Raw genomic sequence first — 19405 nt, 5'->3', positions numbered from 1 at the left:
TATGTTGGGAAGCTGACAGGCAGTAGCTTTGATTTAAGTAGCTTTAACTGAAATCTAAAAAGTCTTATGGTGGAAGTGTATGGCCAGTAAAATAGGTGGTAATAGACTGCAGGCTTATATTGAGAGAGGTGGGTTATTGAGATACCAGGATAATTGCCATTTGCATTATTTTAATAAAGAAGGAATGTGCTTTTACAAGGTCTGTTAAACGTAATTTCTCTACCAAGTACTTGTCTCTTTGCATATCTCCACATTGTTGTATTGCATAGGAATTAAACTGATGCCAAGTCTAACTTCTCCTGGTGTGTATTCTTCAGTGTATTTGTAATCTCTTCAGCTTGCCCCTTAAAAATACAGTAAAAGCAGCAAAGAATCCTGTGGCACCTTATAGACTAACACGTTTTGGAGCATGAGATTTTGTGGGTGAATACTCACTTCGTCGGATGGCTCGTGGTCCAAAATGTCTGTTAGTCTATAAGGTGCCACAGGATTGATTGCTGCTTTTACAGATCCAGACTAACATGGCTACCCCTCTGATACTTAAAAATACAGGTTCCTTTTGATAAACTGAATAAGAATGAAGGCAGTATGGCATACTAACTCTTGTAATCTGGTCATTTGAGTGTGCTGTTGTAACTACAGTGTGTTTCCTCCAAAAGTTGTTCTCTTTTGTGCCTTGCAGAGTTTGAAGAAGCAAAGAAATGGGTGGCAACTGATTTACTGCTTGATAAGAATGTGGATGTGAACCTCTTTGAGAGCACCATTCGTATTCTGGGGGGTTTGCTGAGCGCCTACCACTTATCTGGAGATAGCCTCTTCCTGGAAAAAGCTGTAAGTGATTGAGTTTCACAGTCCCAGGTAGAATGTGTGTCTTGTGTTGGGTAAAGTGGCAGAAAGGTTCATCAGAAAGTAAACTCTGCCCCGCTTTTCCTCTGTATTCCACCATTACTGCCCTAGAGGCTTCTTGAATGTTTTCCTCATCTTTGCCTTCCTGGTGTCATCAGAGCTCTAATTACCTTGGATTCCATTTTAATTGGAATTTCCCTTAATTCCTAATGTAAAGACTAAGATGATACATTTAAGGATCTTTATTATATTTTTACCCAGTAATATTTTGTTTTTATGGGAAGAAAGTGCTAGTCAATGAATTGAGTGGTTACACTCAGGTTCCCTGTCTTGGGAAATACAGTGGTATTCTCCTTCCACTCCCAAGTGCTGGGACAAAGGCCTTGTGCTTGCATTAAGGATTATTCTTAATTTCATATTGAAAACCTGTTACAGGGGATGTGCAGAATGAACTGTAGTGTACAGCAATGGGAACTAGGTAGAAACTATATGCCAATTACTGAGAAGTAGTGATTCTTCTTAATATTTTCCTTTGTTCCACATAGATGGGCTGAAACTAAGCTGCAGTTCTTTTTCCTGTTCTTTTTTGTTTGATTGCTGAGAGAAATAATAAAAAAGTTTTGTTCCATGCTTTTGGGTTCTCTTTAGAAAGACATTGGGAGCAGGCTTATGCCAGCATTCAACACACCATCCAAGATACCATACTCAGATGTAAACATTGGCCGAGGCACTGCCCACCCACCTCGTTGGACGTCTGACAGCACCGTGGCAGAGGTGACCAGTATTCAGCTGGAGTTTAGGGAGCTCTCTCGTCTCACTGGAGATGAAAAATTCCAGGTATGGGAGAACCAGTTGTCATCTTCTATTCCTCTCTCCACCACTACCTCTCAGCCTCCACCCCATTATTGGTGAAGCTCACTTAGATTGCCTGTACTCTTTTCTCCTTCCATTCTTCTAACAGAGATCAAAAATATTTTTCACTGTGGCAGCTGGAGCAGATTTCATTGGTCGATGAAAGTAAATGCCATTGCATTGCTGATCCACCTCCTACCAAACACCATCTCTAAAACATCTTATCTGGAGTAATTTTATGCCTAATCACGCCATACATATCACTATTTCTTAGTAGTTATTCCACCTTTCAGTTTGCTAGTGAATTCCTGGTTCTTATAATCTCACAACTAAAGAGAGTTCAATGACATATCCAAAGGGAAGCAGCTGGGGCGGGGAAGAGTCTATTACTTTCCAGTTGTTTTTTAAAAGTAAATAGCACAAAGCTCATAGTAGAGGTGAATAATTGCTCCTTTCATCAGAAGGAACTTACAAGAAAAATCTTTGTTTCTGATATGCTTGTGGTATCTTTTGTGTTGTCTGAGACTAGATTACCTAAAACTGGATTTTCAAAACACCAGGCTATAGATAAACTATATAGAGCTGTCCTCTTAGTATTTAAATTCTATAGGAGGTGCTTAGATATCCCTACATTAATGCTAGTGTTGAAAGCAACTAAACTCCCTTCACAAGCTGCAGGGTGCTTATCAGCTGACTCAAATTCCAGTTATGGGCATGGTATGAAGATTGTATCTGGGAGAAAATAAGCCAAAGTTCTAACAATTTCAAAGGCAGTGAGAGGTGTATTCTTTTAGTTTTGGAGGTGATTTTGAGGTGATTTTGTGTAGTGCTCCAAATCAATTTATACATAAGGCCCTACTTCATTCCCAATATTGTGGATCCCACAAAAGTAGGCTTCCACTGCAATTTTGATTTTTTTTAATTAACTTACTTTGCACAATCCACAATTTCACATACATTTTGAGTATGCAATTAGTGGCAATGCCTGTAAAATGTAAAAGGGTAAAGTAACTGGACTCGATTTCTACAGCAGCTGTGTTAAGACTTTGTCTTTTGAATTTTATATTGTACCAGTCACTTTTTTTTTAAATGAATGTAAGATAGTTGCAGCAAAATATCTGGTTATCAAAAAAAATAGCAGGCATAACATAATACTTGAGTGTTTAGATCATTCCTGCAAATTTTTCTTAAACACATTCTGACTTTTCCAAATCACTGCTGTTAATAAAGGTCCATCATTATTTTTCTGCAATTTTTTTCCCCATGTCTTGTCTGCAACTCCTCTGCAGTTATTTGAAGATCATCCAACAATTCAAGCAGGGCCTTATTTATACAGGTTTCAGAGTAGCAGCCGTGTTAGTCTGTATCCGCAAAAAGAACAGGAGTACTTGTGGTACCTTAGAGACTAACACATTTATTTGAGCATAAGCTTTTTTGGGCTACAGCCCACTTCATCGGATGCATGTGGTGGAAAATGCAGTAGGAAGATTGCGCACGCACACACACCATGAAACAATGGGTGTTATCATACACACTATAAGGAGAGTGATCAGTTAAGGTGAGCTATTATCAGCAGGAGAGAAAAAGAACTGTTTATAGTGGTAATGAAAATGGCCCATTTCCAGCAATTGACAAGGAAATGTAAGGAACTGGAGGGCTGTGGGGGGAGATAGCATGGGGAAATAGTTTTACTTTGTGTAATGGCCCATCACTCCCAGTCTTTATTCAAGCCTAGTTTGATGGTGTCCAATTTGCATATTAATTCCAATTCAGCAGTCTCTCGTTGGAGTCTGTTTCTGAAGTTTTTTTGTTGTAATATTGCGACTTTTAGGTCTGTAATTGAGTGGCTAGGGAGATTGAAGTGTTCTCCAACTGGTTTTTGAACGTTATAATTCTTGACGTCTGATTTGTGTCCATTTATTCTTTTATGTAGAGACTGTCTGGTTTGGCCAATGTACATGGCAGAGGGGCATTGCTGGCACATGATGGTATATATCACGTTGGTAGATGTGCAGGTGAACGATCCCCTGATGGCGTGGCTGATGTGATTAGGTCCATCACTCAAATATGTGTAAAAAGAACAGGAGTACTTGTGGCACCTCAGAGAGTAACAAATTTATTTGAGCATAAGCTTTTGTGGGCTACAGCCCACTTCATCGGCTGCATGTAGTGGAAAATACAGTAGGAAGATAGAGAGATATGCACACACAGAGAACATGAAACATAGCTCACCTTAACTGATCACTTTCCTTATAATGTGTATGGTAACACCCATTGTTTCATGTTCTCTGTGTGTGTGTGTATCTTCCTACTGATTTTCCACTACATGCATCTGATGAAGTGGGCTGTAGCCCATTAAAACTTATGCTCAGATAAATTTGTTAGTCTCTAAGGTGCCACAAGTACTCCTGTTCTTATTTATACAGTTATTTGCAGGAACTATGCCTGTACATTGTGTGTGCAGTGGTCCCTAGCTATACTCGTGTCATGAAAATCTCAGCTTAAAAAAAAAAAAGTTGGCATCTTTACCAACTTGAGTTGAGCTATAGCATTATTGAGAAATATTTCTGAACTTCACTGATCTCCTCCAGAACAGACACTGTTGAAGGTGTTGCAGGCCACTTAACCTAACGTTAGAGTTAACCTAATGTTCTGTCAGTCGGTGTTTGAATCTGACTTCTAAACATCTGAGGGACCTGGACTCACCACCATCGCTGAGTCTAGCTTGAGAGAGTTGTATTCTTGAAAAGGAAAGTTGATAAAAAAAAGTCTCTAGCTATTCCCACCTCAGATTTGCTGTAGTTTCTCTGAAGCCATAAGTAGCAACTGTATTGGAAAAGGGGAAAAAATACCACTACTGTTGACTGCTCCGGGCCATTTAAGTAACATTGAGCTGTGTAGTTGCATTGTCTCATTCAAGGTGTATTTTTTTTTCAATTTATTTTTTTTCTGTAGAAAGCAGTAGATGTGGTGATGAAGCATGTACACTCTCTCTCAGGGAAGAATGATGGGCTGGTGCCCATGTTCATAAACACCAACAGTGGGCAGTTCACTCACCTGGGTGTCTACACTCTGGGAGCCAGAGCTGACAGCTACTATGAATATTTGCTCAAACAATGGATCCAGGGTGGGAAGAAAGAAAATGAGTAAGTTCTCCCACATCCTGTGTCAGTTTAAGAATGATGTAAGCTATGAGACTTGCTACCCTAGTTGGCGGTTTAGAAGGAAGAGTATATTATGCAGACTCTGATATGAGCGTACTTGTGAGTAGTTTAAAAAAACCCTCAACAACAAACAAGCTGGGTCAGCATACCTATTGGTAATTGCATAACAATGTGAGGATCAGACTTCAACTTGCAACTCTGATTCCCCCCTACACAGGGTGTTGAGGGTTATGATTGTTACAGATGTGGGGGGAATTTAAATTGTTTGCAGCAGGTTCTGTTGTGTAAATAAAATGTTGTTGCTCTGTAGGACACATCTGCTGGAGGGCAAGTACCACATTCGTGACTATCCCCTTTCTAGTCCAGATACATGACTTAAATTTGAATCTGGTGCCTTGGATTCCAGTGTGTTTCTCTTGTCTAGCCTGAATAACTGGGAAGCACCTTGTTTTGGGATGAGAGGGTTTGGAAGGGTTGGTGGGACTAGGGAGGTGTTATTGTGGGAAAGAAAGGCGCTCGCGCGCGCTCTCTCTCTCTCTCTCTCTCACCTACCTTTAACTATTAACCTTATGTAAGAACGGCTATACTGGGTCAGACCAAAGGTCCATCTAGCCCAGTATCCTGTCTTCCGACAGTGGCCAATGCCTGGTGCCCCAGAGGGAATGAACAGAACAGGGAATCATCAAGTGATCCATCTCCTGTCACCCATTCCCAGCTTCTGGCAGAGGCTAGGGACACCTTGCTTCTAGAAGGTGTCCTGCAGATAAGGGTTGAGGAATATCTTTAGGGAAAACTTGCATGACTTCTGCCAGTGCTGTACCTGTTGTGTAGATGCAGAACTTCAGTCTCAGTTGGTTCTGAATCCAGCACCTTTCACAAGCATTAAAATTCACAGAGCACTTCTTTACTTTTTAAAATTGTTTTAATTATCATGCTATTCTCAGAAATACATATGTGTTTTTTCTCCTAAACACCCTTGAAAGAAGCCAAAGATGATTAGATATATTGGAGATACATGGTAGATGCATTTTGTGTAAGCATGATTACTTGGATTTTTCTTGATGCTTTATATTTGACTAAATATCTTAAGTAGTGCCATTGAAATCAAATTGCAAGTTTCTACTTTACAAAAAGTGTGGCCTTTGAGATGCATGTACTGTATCTAAAGTATGGTTGGATAAATCTACTTTAAAATGTGTATATTTGGGCTAACTGGGAATGGTTTTAATTCACAGACTGTTGGAAGATTACATGAGAGCTATTGAGGGGGTGAAAAAGCATCTACTTCGGACATCACAACCCAAGAAGCTTACCTTTGTAGGTGAACTTGCTCACGGACATTTCAGTGCCAAGATGGTAAGCACTGTACCTGATTTTTTTTCAGTGGCTCTTATGAATACTGTTGCATTCCCCCTGAGCTGTCTGCATTTTTGTAGGGGAGAGATCTTGAGTGCGGTAGTTATAATAGCTATTTGATCAAATGTGTTTTCTGTGTGTGTGAAGTAAAGGTTTTGATAGTGGCTGCTGGAAGATCCAAAAAATGAAAACTACCAGGGACCCTTGCAATTTGCAGATGCTTTGTGCATTTAGATTACACTATGATAGCCTGTGAAAGGTGGTGGTTTTGTTTGTCTTTCTGTCTGTCTGTTTTCTGGGCAGGTGCTATCTTAGTTTAAAAGTATGCTGGGTTCAGGTCACTAGTGACAGTATTGAGTAGCTAGCCAGGTTATAGATAACAGTGCCTGCTATGGACAGAGGCCCTTTCTTAGGTTTTTATTTGCAGATCTGAATCTCCCTGTGAGTTTCCACTTGTGCTTCTGCAGTAGAAAACATATTCAGTGCAATCATTTGTTACATCATTTCAGCATTTTAAACACTGAGATACACAAAATAGGTGCTGCTATTCACTTTTTCTACAATGCAAAAATACAAGGAAGTAAATGATCTAGTTAGTAATTAAGGCATGAGTGTGGAAATCAGGGGTTTTGGAAGTTCTGGTATTGGCTCTGCCACAAACCTACTGTGTGACCTTGGGCAAATTACTCCATCTCTTGTTTCCTGCCTTTTAGGTGGCAAATATTTGATGCAGGAATTACTGGGTGAAATTCTGTGCCTGTATTATACCAGAAGTCAGATTAGATTATGATGATGAACCCTTTTAGCTTTAAAGTCTATGAATTAACACTCCCTTTTGAAAAGTACTTGGAGTGTTTTCTGTGTAAGACATTTATGTAAATGAAAGTGACAAATATTTAAGTGAGCAGTGCATTACTAATGTATGTGTAAATCTGCCCCCTTAGCACTGCATGTATGAGGACATTAAATTCAGTCCCTGCAGGGCAGAGACTTTGATAGCGTTTCATTTATTGTCTCTGCTTGAAGGATACGACTGGAACCTCACCATACCTGACTAGTTGAACTTTGGTCTCTCTACATTGATATTACCATCAATATTGATCACTGTCTGTTGAACTGGACGGGGATCTTGAGAGCTTTGTACAGAGGTTCTCTATGAGTACTACGAGATTGGCAGGTGGTGATGGTGGTGGCAGTGGGTATCTGATAACCCCTTTAGGATTTTGGAATGGTAGAAATGAACAAAACTCCAAATTTAATCTGTAGTCCTGTTGTTCACAGCATCAGTAGTGCATTAGCCTTACTGGAAGGGACTATTGATTTAACTGTAAACTGAATTTCAGTGAAGGGGAGTACTGAGAATTGTATGTGTCATAGGTTCCCAACTTGTTTGTGTACTGACTTTGTTGAGTGTTGAATTATTCATGTAACATTTCATAGTATTCTCAGAAAGATAATCACATGTAACTCTGTTGTTTGAGAGTGTTGCACAATCCTTGTGGTAATACCTATGCTTCTGTTCCTTGAATAAATAACTGAATAATAAAGCTGTAGTGTGTAAAATTCATGAAGGGAAGATTCTTGTAACCATTTGGCTCCTGCTGCTGCCTCTGTGCAGGAATAAAATCCACTGTTGTTCTGTGGAATGTTGGCTGTACCAAGGAGATGAGCCTGATATACAGAGGAATACTCAGGATGCCTGATTGAAAGTATCTGGTGTTTCTGACACTCAAATGGATAATAACAAAAAAATTAATTTCTAGTGGTAGGAAGGATGTTCAACTTTACCCCATGCTCCATTATATTCATATTAAGATTATCATATCAGTTATTGCTCAGAATAATCTATATTTAAACTTCAAATACTTCCCCAAAACCTGTTACCCTTGGTTTCTATGGCTAATTTCTATTTTGCCTTTTGTTTTACTTCAGTCTCTGCTTCAAAATATCAGAGCTCATGAAATTTGCTTTCTGTTCATAGTTTTTATCTTAACCCTCATCCTTCTCTTCCCTATCATTTTTCTTTTGTCTACTTTTTGTGTTTGAGTAATTTAGATTTTAAGCTGTCTGGACCATTTAAAATGTTTAAAGGAATCTCTTTAAAGTACCGTGAAAAGTTAGGGTGCTATATAAATATTAGACACACTGTAAATTGAGGTGGTGGTGTTTTTTTTTCAAATTGACACTTTCTGATAGAACCCCTTGAAATGCTATCCCCTGAATTCTTTTAAAAACTAATTTTGTAAGGGGTTTTTTGGTTCCTCTCTTGATTGATTTTAAAGATAGTTCAGTTTCTCCCTTGCTAATTGGCAATACAGGGTAACAAAGAAACTGACTTTACACAAAGTGTTACGAAATGCACCAGGTTGGTAAACGGATCAAGAAGAGAAATTTTTTCCACTAGCTTTTTTTGGTTTTAGTAATTTTAGGTGTTACAAGTATCAATAATAGCTACAAAAACTTGTGACTTCAAGGTGACAGTAAGTCTCCTTTAATTACGGTGCCAGCCTCATGTCATGTTACATTTCTGCTTAACAAATAATTGTGGTCTTTAAGCGCTCTCTATCCTTATTGTACTGCTCCAGGGTAACTCAAAGTCTTGTTTGTTTTTAATACTTCTCACAATGGATGGTGCTTTTGTCTTGCAGGATCATCTAGTTTGCTTCTTGCCTGGGACGCTGGCTCTTGGCGCTCACAATGGGCTGACTGCTGATCACATGGAGCTGGCCAAAGCCCTCATAGAAACTTGTTACCAGATGTATGCTCAGGTAGAGACAGGCCTGAGCCCAGAGATTGTACACTTCAATCTCCATGCACAAAAGGACCGCAAGGATGTGGAGATCAAGGTAAACAGCCCTAGGATGAGTCACGTGGGGGAGTCAGGTGGGGAGAAGTCATGTGAGGGGGTTACATGGCGGACGGGGACGAGTCACATGGAGGGATCATGTGGGGAGGGCATGTGGCCCCTTTAGCTGGTGCCCCCTTTGTGTCCCTCCCACTAATTGCCTGTCAGAGAAAGAAGTCTGCTACATTTTCCCAAAGCAAAATGTAACCAGAAAAGTAAGGCCATCTTAAGATTTTGTGGCGGGCTGGTGAAACTATTGCTGGACTCCTTGCTCCCAAGAAAATGAAAATGCCCTGTCTATTATTATCTCTCCGCTATACAAAGGGCCAGCTGCAGGTTTATAGGAGTGGTTAGCAATATGAGACTTTTGTACTCACCTCAACCTAACTGATTCATGTTATGTAAATGGGAGTGGACCTTCAGATCACCACTGGCCTTCTCTCCTGTTGGAGAAATGGTACCTAGCTCAGTATGCTGGGATCTCTATGTATCTGGTGACATTTGTAAGAAATTTCAATAGAAAAAAAAAGTATCACACAAATTGACATCTGTGTATCTCTTGCTTTGGATAGCTCTGTGCATATATCACATTGTTTCTATGAAAATCTCAATATCTGTGAAAATCTCAATCTACACCTGGGGAAGGATGTTCTTTGTTTTGATGGGTAAACTTCCTCCCTGTCTCTCCTCAGGCAAACACTTCCTAGGCTTGAAATTTTTGAATGATCTCTTAACATTCACAAGCTGACTTGCATATAATTATTTGAGCCATGTGTGAGTGGCGGAGGAGAGTTGACTTATCAAGGTCCCATCCAGCCCTACATGTTCAAGTCCAGCCCCCTGCACTAAGGCAGGACCAAGTGAAACTAGACCAAGGGTAGGCAGCCTATGGCACATGTGCTGAAGATGGCACGCGAGCTGATTTTCAGTGGTACTCACACTGCCCGAGTCCTGGCCACTGGTCTGGGGGGCTCTGCATTTTAATTTAATTTTAAATGAAGCTTCTTAAACATTTTAAAAACCTTATTTACTTTACATACAATAATAGTTTAGTTATATATTACAGACTTATAGAAAGAGACCTTCTAAAAACGTTAAAATGTATTACCGGCACACAAAATCTTAAATTACAGTGATTAAATGAAGACTCAGCACAGCACTTCTGAAAGGTTGCTGACCCCTGAACTAGACCATCCCTGACAGATGTTTGTCCCACCTGTTCTTTAAAACATTCCATGATGGGGATTCCATAGCCTCCCTTGGAAACCCATTCCAGAGCTTAACTACCCTTATAGTTAAAAAGTTTCTCCTAATATCTAACCTAAATATCCCTTGCTGCAGATTAAGCCCATTATTTCTTTTCCTACCTTGAGTGGACATGGAGAACAATTGATCACCGTTCTCTTTATGACAGCCCTTAACATATTTGAAGACAGCCATTAGGTCCTGCCTCAGTCATCTTTTCTCAAGACTAAACATGCCCAGTTTTTTTAACCTTTCCTCATAGGTCTCATTTTTTTAAACCTTTTTATTGTTTTTGTTGCTCTACTCTGGACACACTCTCTCTTCACTTTACCCACTTCTTTCCTAAAGTGTGGCGCTGAGAATTGGATGCAGTGCTCTAGCTGAAACCTCACCAATGCTGAGTAGAGTGGGACAGTTACCTCTTGTCTCTTATGTAAGACACTCTCTTCTTTTTTTTTTTTTTTTTTGGAACTGCATTACACTGCTGACTGATATTCATTTTGTGATCCACTCTAATTCCTGGATCCTTTTCAGCAATATTACTACCTACCCAGTTATTCTCTCATTTTGGTAATCGTTACCAAAGAAGCTACAGGGTACAGTCAGATTGCTCTCTGCTAATGTATCCTGCTCCCTGACTGAATTATGATCTTTACTTTTTTGCAGCCTGCAGATAGGCACAACCTGCTGCGACCTGAAACTGTGGAAAGCCTGTTCTACCTGTACAGATTCACAGGGGATAAGAAATACCAAGACTGGGGTTGGGAGATCTTGCAGAACTTCAATAAGTATACACGGGTAAGGCCAGCATGCTGAGCAGTAATGGTCTCAGGAGTGTATCTAGGCAAAGTGTTCTGCATATAGGGACTTTCAAAGTAAAGCTGAAATTGCTCATGTTCCAAGAATCATAAAAATATCTAATAGGTAAAACAAAGCATTAAGAGCTTGACAGAGTATTACAGTATGTACTCTGCCTTGAAGCCTATGTACTTAGGCTTATGCATTTAGTACTTAGCACATTAAGGAAAAAGCTTTTATCAATATTAAGAAAAAAAAGTCTATGTCTTAAGAGAATTATGATGAGGGCAGACTTTCTAAATTGCTTGGATGGAATTGTCAGCAGGACAAAAATGCTGACCTATATCCAAACAAGTTTTGTTTTGTTTCTTTTCAAGTGGGTCTCAGCATTACTTTTAGCAATTTCAGATATAGTTTCTAAGGGGCTAGGATTTTCTAGTGCAAAATACCAATATAAAATACCTTCCTGGTAACTCTCTGACTTCAAAGCATCAATTGCTTTAACTGCCAAGATACTTTAATAGATACTTGTGAATATGTATCCATTGTCTGTTAAATCAGGGGTTCTCAACCTTTTTCTTTCTGAGACCTCCCCCCAACATGCTATAAAAACTCCAGAGCCCAGTGGGGTGTGGGAAACATGGGGCTCTGGCCTCCAGGCATAGTTTGACTTCTGTTTTTTTTTTGAGGGCGTGGGGTGGGAGGGGAGAGCAGCAGTGGGGCTCGGGCCGGCTCCACACAGCAGGGCTCGGGCCGGCTCCACACAGCAGGGCCCAAGGAGGGAGTGCTCCCTCCACCCCCTTACTCACCTCAGCAGGCCACCCAGCCTGTCTCGGCTGTGTGGGGGAGGAGGGGTGCGGCATGGGGTACAACCACAAATTCTAACTCAAAGTGGGTAGGGGGTTGAGCTCTAAAAGTTTGAAGACCGTTCAGGGTGCAGGGAGAAGGGTAGCGAGGGGTTGTGTGCAGGGAGAGGGGTAGCTAGGGGCTGTGTGTGGGGAGGGCCCTCCTCCACAGTTGCTGCTCCCCGAGGGCTCTGCTGACCCCAGAGCTGGGTCCCCCTGCCGAGGTGGCTCTTACTGTTTGCGTGAGCAGTCAAAGGGGACTGGGAGCTGAGGAGCAGCTGTAACCCCATGGCACCAGCCACAGCAGCAGCTGCCCTACTCTGCCTGGCTCCAGCCTCTGACCTGGCCACAGAGCGGGGCTTCTCAGGAGTTGGGGGAAAGGAAGTGGGTGGGGGGTGGAGATGTCCCCGGGACTGCCCCACTCTGGATAAGGCACTACAGTTTGGGGTGGGGGGGGGGAAGAGCCTCTTTTGTTCCCCCAACTCTGCCCCTGTGCTCGTGGCTTCAGCCCCACAGTGGGGTATTGGGGTTTGGGCTTCAACTGTGGGCCACACAGCTCCCATGGGGGCTGCAGATCCCTCCAGTTTAGAACTGCTGTGTTAAATGATTAGATTGTGTAACTGAGTTGTGATGTTGATGGGATGTCACTCCCATAAAATTTACCTTTTAACAAAGATAATTTGAGAAATGAATGTTGGTCCAGCAAAGTTTCACTGATCCTTCCTTGAAACCATAGTTTCTGCTGTGATTGGGTCAGACCTCTCAAACTAAGCAAGATCTGGCTGGGATGGTACAATAGCTGGGTGGAAGGTTTCAAAGGAAAAAAGAGAGTGCTGCAGGAAATCGTGTTAATGCCTCACTAGGGGCATTCTTCCGTTTCGATATGTCTTCGCTACCGGCCAGATCGACAGGCAGCGATCGATCCAGCGGGGATCAATTTATTGTGTCTAGTCTAGATGTGATAAATTGATCTCGAGCGCTCTCCCGTGGACTCCTGTACTCCTGCTCTGAGAGGGCAGGCAGAGTTGATGGGAGAGCGGCAGCAGTCAACTCATCGAAGTAAGTTCATGTTAAGTACATCGACTTCAGCTATGTTATTCACTTAGCTGAAGTTGTGTAACTTAGATCAGTTTCCTCCCCCTCGCAGCCTCCCTGTGTAGAACAGAGTGTTTGCCCCAGCATAACCTTAGAGGAGCACTGTGTTTCTAAAAGTATCTCTTGGATGAGCTATACAATTATAGTCCAGACTGCTTAGGGCCATGGCATCTTTTATGACCATTTCTCAAGAGTGGGGGTATTAAGCCTGTTTGTCCTGACCAATTTCAACCTGGTAATTACAGTAATCGCCTCAAATTTCTTCTGCAGTTTTGATGGGACATTGTCCTCTTCATTTGTCTCTTATATTTTTCTGCTGTTAAACATGCAACATTTCACAGTGATGTGGCTTCATTTTACTGTATGTAGTTTGTGTATCAGTTTGTAAAGTGTTTTGTAATGCTTCAGAATTGAAAATCTTTATGTAAGTTGCAAAATAATATTTTGCAAGCTCTGTCTGCTTTTCTAATGTTAATTTTTTTTAATCAAAATTGAGAGTTTGTAGATAACAGAAGTTCTTTTTGGCTTATAGAAATACATAAAATTGTTAATTGTCTTTTGCACAGGTTCCTTCAGGTGGTTATACTTCCATTAACAACGTCCAGAACCCCAGTAACCCAGAGCCGAGAGATAAGATGGAAAGCTTCTTTCTTGGGGAAACACTCAAATATATGTTTCTTCTGTTTTCGGATGACATAGACCTAATCAACCTTGACAAATATGTATTTAACACAGAAGCTCACCCCCTTCCTATCTGGGCATCAGCATAGAAGTACTATGTGAACCTTTGGCAGCGGGCTGTTACTTTGAGTCACTTTACTGTGCAGGGTTTGAACTGGGATAGCAGAGAATTGCTCTATTTACCCTTTCTTGGTTTTTAAAAAAATTGGAAAAGCATCTCTGATTTAGAGAAATCTATCAGTCTTAAATCTAACTCTGTGCTTTAGCTCGGGGATGAACAATCTGTGCACACTATACTGCTTTGCCTGGTTTTGATGCAGACATCATGGTTGGGTAAGCAATTGCAATGTGGACCCTGATGTTAATAGGTTTCTGAGCAACCAGTGACTCACTCATGCCATTCTCTGTAGATTTTGGTTAGATTTCAGGACAGCAACAAGTAGTCTTATAGCACAGGATTGTCTCTGGAGAGAAGGATGTACTGAAAAGTTTTGACTCCAGCTCATTCCATGGTATGAGCCTGTAATATCTCCATATGGGATGTGGGATAGACAGAGAACTGTACCATTGTTCCAGTACAAATGGGGATGTCAGTAATATTGCTGACACTTTGATCTCATTCCAAATCAGTGAGCTGTGCAGCATTATGTCTGAAGAGAGAAGTTATGTTTCAAAAACATCTATAGTACAGCATCTGAATTTATTGAGCTGTGGCTAAAATGAATGAATGGTGGTAAATTGAGTACAGAACTTGCTGCTGATTTAGTTCAAAGTGGTATACAATTTTGTAGATGTATTGCATTTTTTTTTAACTTATCTGCAGGAATGCAGGAGACAATGTGAAAAGCAAACTATACATACATGCATTTATATTTATATATATTTGCATCAGTTAGACTCAGGTATTCTGACTGAAAGCTGCTTTGCGAGGTTGAGCTACAGAAAAGCTGGTGAGCACATTAGGTGTAATTCAAACTCAACTTTCTCAGATCTTGGATTTTAAAAATGTTATGTTGGATCAGTGAGGCTTGTTGTTGTACAGAGTAATTCCTACTATTTATCTTACTATGGATTAACAAGGAGGGGTTTTCAATTCTTTTTTCTTCTTCTTTGAAGTACCTTGCTTGAAAGTGTTATATTCCCCTGTAGAATTAAATACAGATGGTCTGAGGGTCTTCTGACATGGATTCAGAATGTGGTCCTACTGAGAGGGTCTTCCCTCTCACTAGTACTGCCCGTAGACTTGCTAAGAGCTGTTTGGGTCCTTTGAGGAGAAACTAGACCTAATGCTTATGTATAAAAGTATCTTCTGTGAGTCTAGGGTCTTGCATTTTTTATTTCTGGAAATGAGTTTCAAAACATGAATTTTGAAAGTAGCTAACTTTTATGCAGTCCTGTGCACACCAATAAGTTGTGAGAGAAAAGTGCTAGTTAATTTATTTTGGGGTTTCTCTTTCTGTCATAGTTTCCATTCCCACAGGTCTCATTAATGAGAAGGGAAGTTACAGGTACGTGTGTAGGTACAATCGACTCTAAATTTGGGGCTGAGAAATAGTGGTAATATAAAGCGACCCATAGCAATTCACTTATGGATTTAACAGTAAATGTAACTTTCTGTTTTGTGAAGTAACCAATGTCTTTATAACTTGTCTTGCTGGAGTAGGACATTACTATTTGGACCATTTTTTAAATATATAAGCCGTACTTACCATTCCTTGATGATGGCACATGGAAATGAAGAAACAATTACTGCAAATTATATTTCTACATATATATAACACAGAGAGAGAGAGAGAGAGAGAGGTACTATTTTTTTAAGTTTTGTTGATGCTGGGAGTTGGGGATTTGCTGATATCACAGGTTAATGCAGAATGAGGTGATCCACAAGTTCAAGAATTTTAGTAATCTTGGAATTCACAAGGTCTCCCCCTTAAGTGCACACTGGAATTTAGAAGCCATATCCTAAGGCTGAATAGTTGTTTTGTTGCTTGATTTTTACATGGTTCATAAGAATTCCGGAGTGTCTTGGTTGTATTTAACGAGGCTTAAGAGTTAATTTTCAGGAGGTGAATATACACCCTAGTGCAGAGAGCATATGCAAGGTTCTGTGTATCACTTAATCCCTGTGTTAAGGTCATAAAGTGCAGTTGCACTCTTAGAAGCATTTGACTCTGCAAAAATGGCACTGTCGGGTTCCATGTGTGTTGTGTTGCGATTCCTTCCATATTACATGAGCTCAGTGTACAAGCAGAAGGATATGGGATGAATTTCACTCTGAATGAATAAAGTGAGGGAGGAGTAAACATTATCCCCTTCCCCTCAATCCTAAATTTCTATTCCAAAGCTATTGGTCTGACTTATTTCTTCTCTGGCTTCATGCTGTCTTAGGAAACTAACTTACCGTAACTGGTGGTTTTTGTCAATTCTTACCTTTTTTTAATGTTTTGTTTAATATTGGTCAACATGCTGCTCAGGGTAGAACAGAAACCTAATGTCAGTTTGAAACCATCATTTATTATGCCTGAAACTTGTAAATAGTCTGACAATTGGCGATCTGATTGCTCCCTTTCTGACTGCTGAAGAGGAAGCTTTAATTGCTTGTCATGACCTGCTTTTGTGCCCCCTCAAAGATACTTTCTTGCCTCTGATTGGTCTGTGAAGTTTAAAGGCACAATACTCCACCTTGATGGCACAGCACATCCTCTTCCTTTCCAGGCATGATAGGACCAGTGCTCATTCTTGGTTGGAAAGATTCCACTCCTGTACTGTATGGTACTTTGATCCAAAGCCTTAAGTGCAGTGAATATAATCCATCTACTTGGCATATCCATGTATTGAATCAGTTCCCATACTCAAATAATGGATTGTTGCGGAAAGGCCATAATTTAATCCAGTGATGTTAAAAGCCTTTTGCCGTGAGCTGCCTTGGTTACTTTCCAAGAGCTTGAGTGCCTTGCCTAATTCTAACAAAGTGCACACACTCAGACTATTCATTCGAACTTGTGACTGCCTCCACTGAGGAATAAATACTGCTTGGTTTGTTGTGTATGGTCACAGCCTTGAAGTACTGCACACTTATAGGGTGAGGCTAGTAGTGGGGTCTCATTTAGGTACCTGAGTTTTAAACTAGGGCTTGGAAAAATCTATTAGCCCAAAGTAGATATGAAAGGTGGATATAGGGCAGAAGGGAAACCCCCATTTGAGAAGCGCAGCCCCACTGCAACCCCTTAAGTACGGGGATTTCTACCAAGGGGCTGTGCCTGGAATCTGTTGGGCCTCCTTCATATTTTATATGGTCCTGTTAAGAGTCTGATTAAATCTGAAGCTCCACTTATCCTCTCCAACTGCTGGGACGGAAAGAAGCTTTGCCTTTCATTCTCCTAGTGCCTCCGTTGTGAGGGGCTGAGAGGGCAAGTTTCTGCTACTGTAGGCTTCCCTAGACTTTTTTTTTTTTTTTTTTTTTTTTTGGTTCTTCACCTGTGAAACTACAGTACGTACCCCTGCTGCTGTGAGCTTTTTCAAGAAGCAGCCTGAAAGTAAAAGGAAGACAAGTTTCCTTGCTGCTCTCAGGATTCTGAACAGCAGCAATGAAACTGACAAGTCTAGTTAGTTTCACATTGCTGCTTGGCAGTCTCATACCTGCAGTAGAAACACTGCATCTGTATAGCTGCAGCCTCAAAGAAAATACTGCATTTATTCACTGATGGAAGGTTATTGGCACAATGCAAAGGACTAAAAACTTCAGTTTTTTAAATGAAATCTTATGTACTGTTGGAAGTGATGACACAAACTTTCATGCTGCCCAGGGAAAGTTTCTGACTTGTGTGTGGATTTTTCAAGTCCTGAGTTAAGCTATTATATTCTGTAACCAGAGGCAGCATTTACTGTTTCTGGAACTTGCCCCTACCCTCCATATGGTTGTATGTCATGATACAGTGGAATGATGAGCCTTTTGGTAACAAAGCCACTGCTGTAGGTCTTAATCCAGCATGCTGGGCTGAGTTAGTGGGAGGAGCTGTCTGCTCCTCTTACCAGCTGGTCAATTCATGTCTTGTGAAACATTCCTAGTTCTGTCTCTTTCTCTGAACTAGTTACTCTGACACTTTTCCCAGGAAATGGTGTATGGCCTTGCAATAGCTGTGACTATCCCAGTTGCCTCTTTGTAGGATGTACTTGATAACTAGGTTATTTCACTATATACTCTTTTCTCTTACCAAGATTAAAAAACCATTAAGGAAATCTCTGCTGAACTGGGTCAGATTTGTCTGCCCTAGAAATCTGCAGCAGATTATGAAGCATGACACTCCCCCTGCCCCCTCCATTTGATGGAGCTACTTTTGACAGGACAAAAGCTGAATTATGCTTCAAAGCCTCACTATATATTTAACTTATCCCCACACTGTATCATCTAAAAGCCTTTACTATTTGATTTCCTCTATACTTCGCCGACTTTCCTTTTTTAGCACTTCCAGGCATTCTCCCCTGAAGAGGAACAAATCTAATCTGCAGAACTTCCTTGTTAAGTTTCATATTTTAGACTCTTTCACAAGGTGCAAGAGGGTTAAAAAGAACTCTTGCCTCATCTTGAAGTGGAAAGTTGGAAGTCCCCCAACGGGCAGAGCAGGCCACTGGTCACCACTTGTTCAAAGATTGTAGCTTGCAGAGTACATTCTAGGTGGCTCACACCTCGCCTAGCTGCTTTGTTAATGCATCATGGGATAAAGGCCGGTTCTAACCATGGGCATGGTCTCTGTGTGGTTTCTGCTTTTCAGGAGCAGGGAATGCTAGCAAGGCCATATAGCAGAGCAAGAATAAAAGGTTGCCAAGAGATCCATCCACCTGGCCCTGGCTTATCTTGGGAGCTAGAGGTGGGGATTCCATTGGGGGAGGGGGAGAGTTGACTTTACTCCTTTCCCATCTCTCCTCTGTAGAGACATTCCGTGTGCCTCGCATGGGGCACTATGAACCCTGCTAATTGCTGGAATACTTCAGCTGTAACCTGTGATTCTACTTACTACTCCTTGCTCTACGTTGGAAACTTACTCCCAGTGCCTGGAGGGTCTGCTTTGAATCATGTGAAAAAGCGTCAAGGACTGGCCCTAGTATCTATCTGAACCAACTGGGGCATGATGGAAGCAGAGATTGATCAGTGTAAATATTAACCAACACTGAACATTGGGTTGAGCAATGGTAAGAAGCTGAATAAGTGCTGTACTTTGCCCACCTCAGTAACGCGTCTGGAATGATCTCTTGATGGAGGCTTTCCAAATGCTCCCCCCCACCCCCCCGTAATCATGGTAAGGATATACCTTTTACTTTAAGGCATATAATTCATTAGTAAGATGTAATATTTTTTCAGTCTTGCTAGTATTTATTGGTACACAGTATTTGCAGTAGGTAAGAGTCTACTTGTTAATGTGCAAAGATGAATTTATTTCACCTCTCAGGGTGAGAGAAAAATATCCTTTTTGTATCCTCTTTGGTTATATTCAGAAGCCAGCCCATGGAATTCTATCACATACTTTAATAAACTTGTAATTTATTTTAAAATAAACGTAGGGGTCATCATTGGAAATGTGACTACTTCTTCACTGCTACTGTTCCTGTACAATAGCTGTTCACAGTGGGATTACCTTAGATAGGGCACACGCTCTCCAAACGTTAGTCTCTACTCCACA

The 19405-nt window shown here is 40.9% G+C and overlaps 1 protein-coding gene across 2 annotated transcripts in view; it reads left to right on the top strand.

Moving 5' to 3' along the window:
- MAN1B1 (mannosidase alpha class 1B member 1) overlaps window positions 1-19281 on the top strand; it is a 31664-nt gene extending 12383 nt beyond the window's left edge. For both annotated transcript variants that reach the window (XM_050926350.1, XM_050926351.1), the window contains 7 exons: window positions 683-831; window positions 1495-1683; window positions 4654-4844; window positions 6098-6218; window positions 8867-9064; window positions 10975-11106; window positions 13613-19281. In XM_050926350.1, coding sequence (XP_050782307.1) covers window positions 683-831; window positions 1495-1683; window positions 4654-4844; window positions 6098-6218; window positions 8867-9064; window positions 10975-11106; window positions 13613-13816 — 1184 coding nt within the window. In that variant the 3' untranslated portion in view covers window positions 13817-19281. The remainder of the gene's footprint in view (window positions 1-682; window positions 832-1494; window positions 1684-4653; window positions 4845-6097; window positions 6219-8866; window positions 9065-10974; window positions 11107-13612) is intronic.
- The last annotated feature ends 124 nt before the right edge of the window (window positions 19282-19405 follow it).

This window comes from Gopherus flavomarginatus, chromosome 17 (genome assembly GCF_025201925.1).
Source record: "Gopherus flavomarginatus isolate rGopFla2 chromosome 17, rGopFla2.mat.asm, whole genome shotgun sequence".
In the NCBI taxonomy this organism is placed as follows: domain Eukaryota; kingdom Metazoa; phylum Chordata; order Testudines; family Testudinidae; genus Gopherus; species Gopherus flavomarginatus.
The sequence above is the reverse complement of the archived record's forward strand: the minus strand, read 5'-3'. Positions and strand labels throughout refer to the sequence as shown.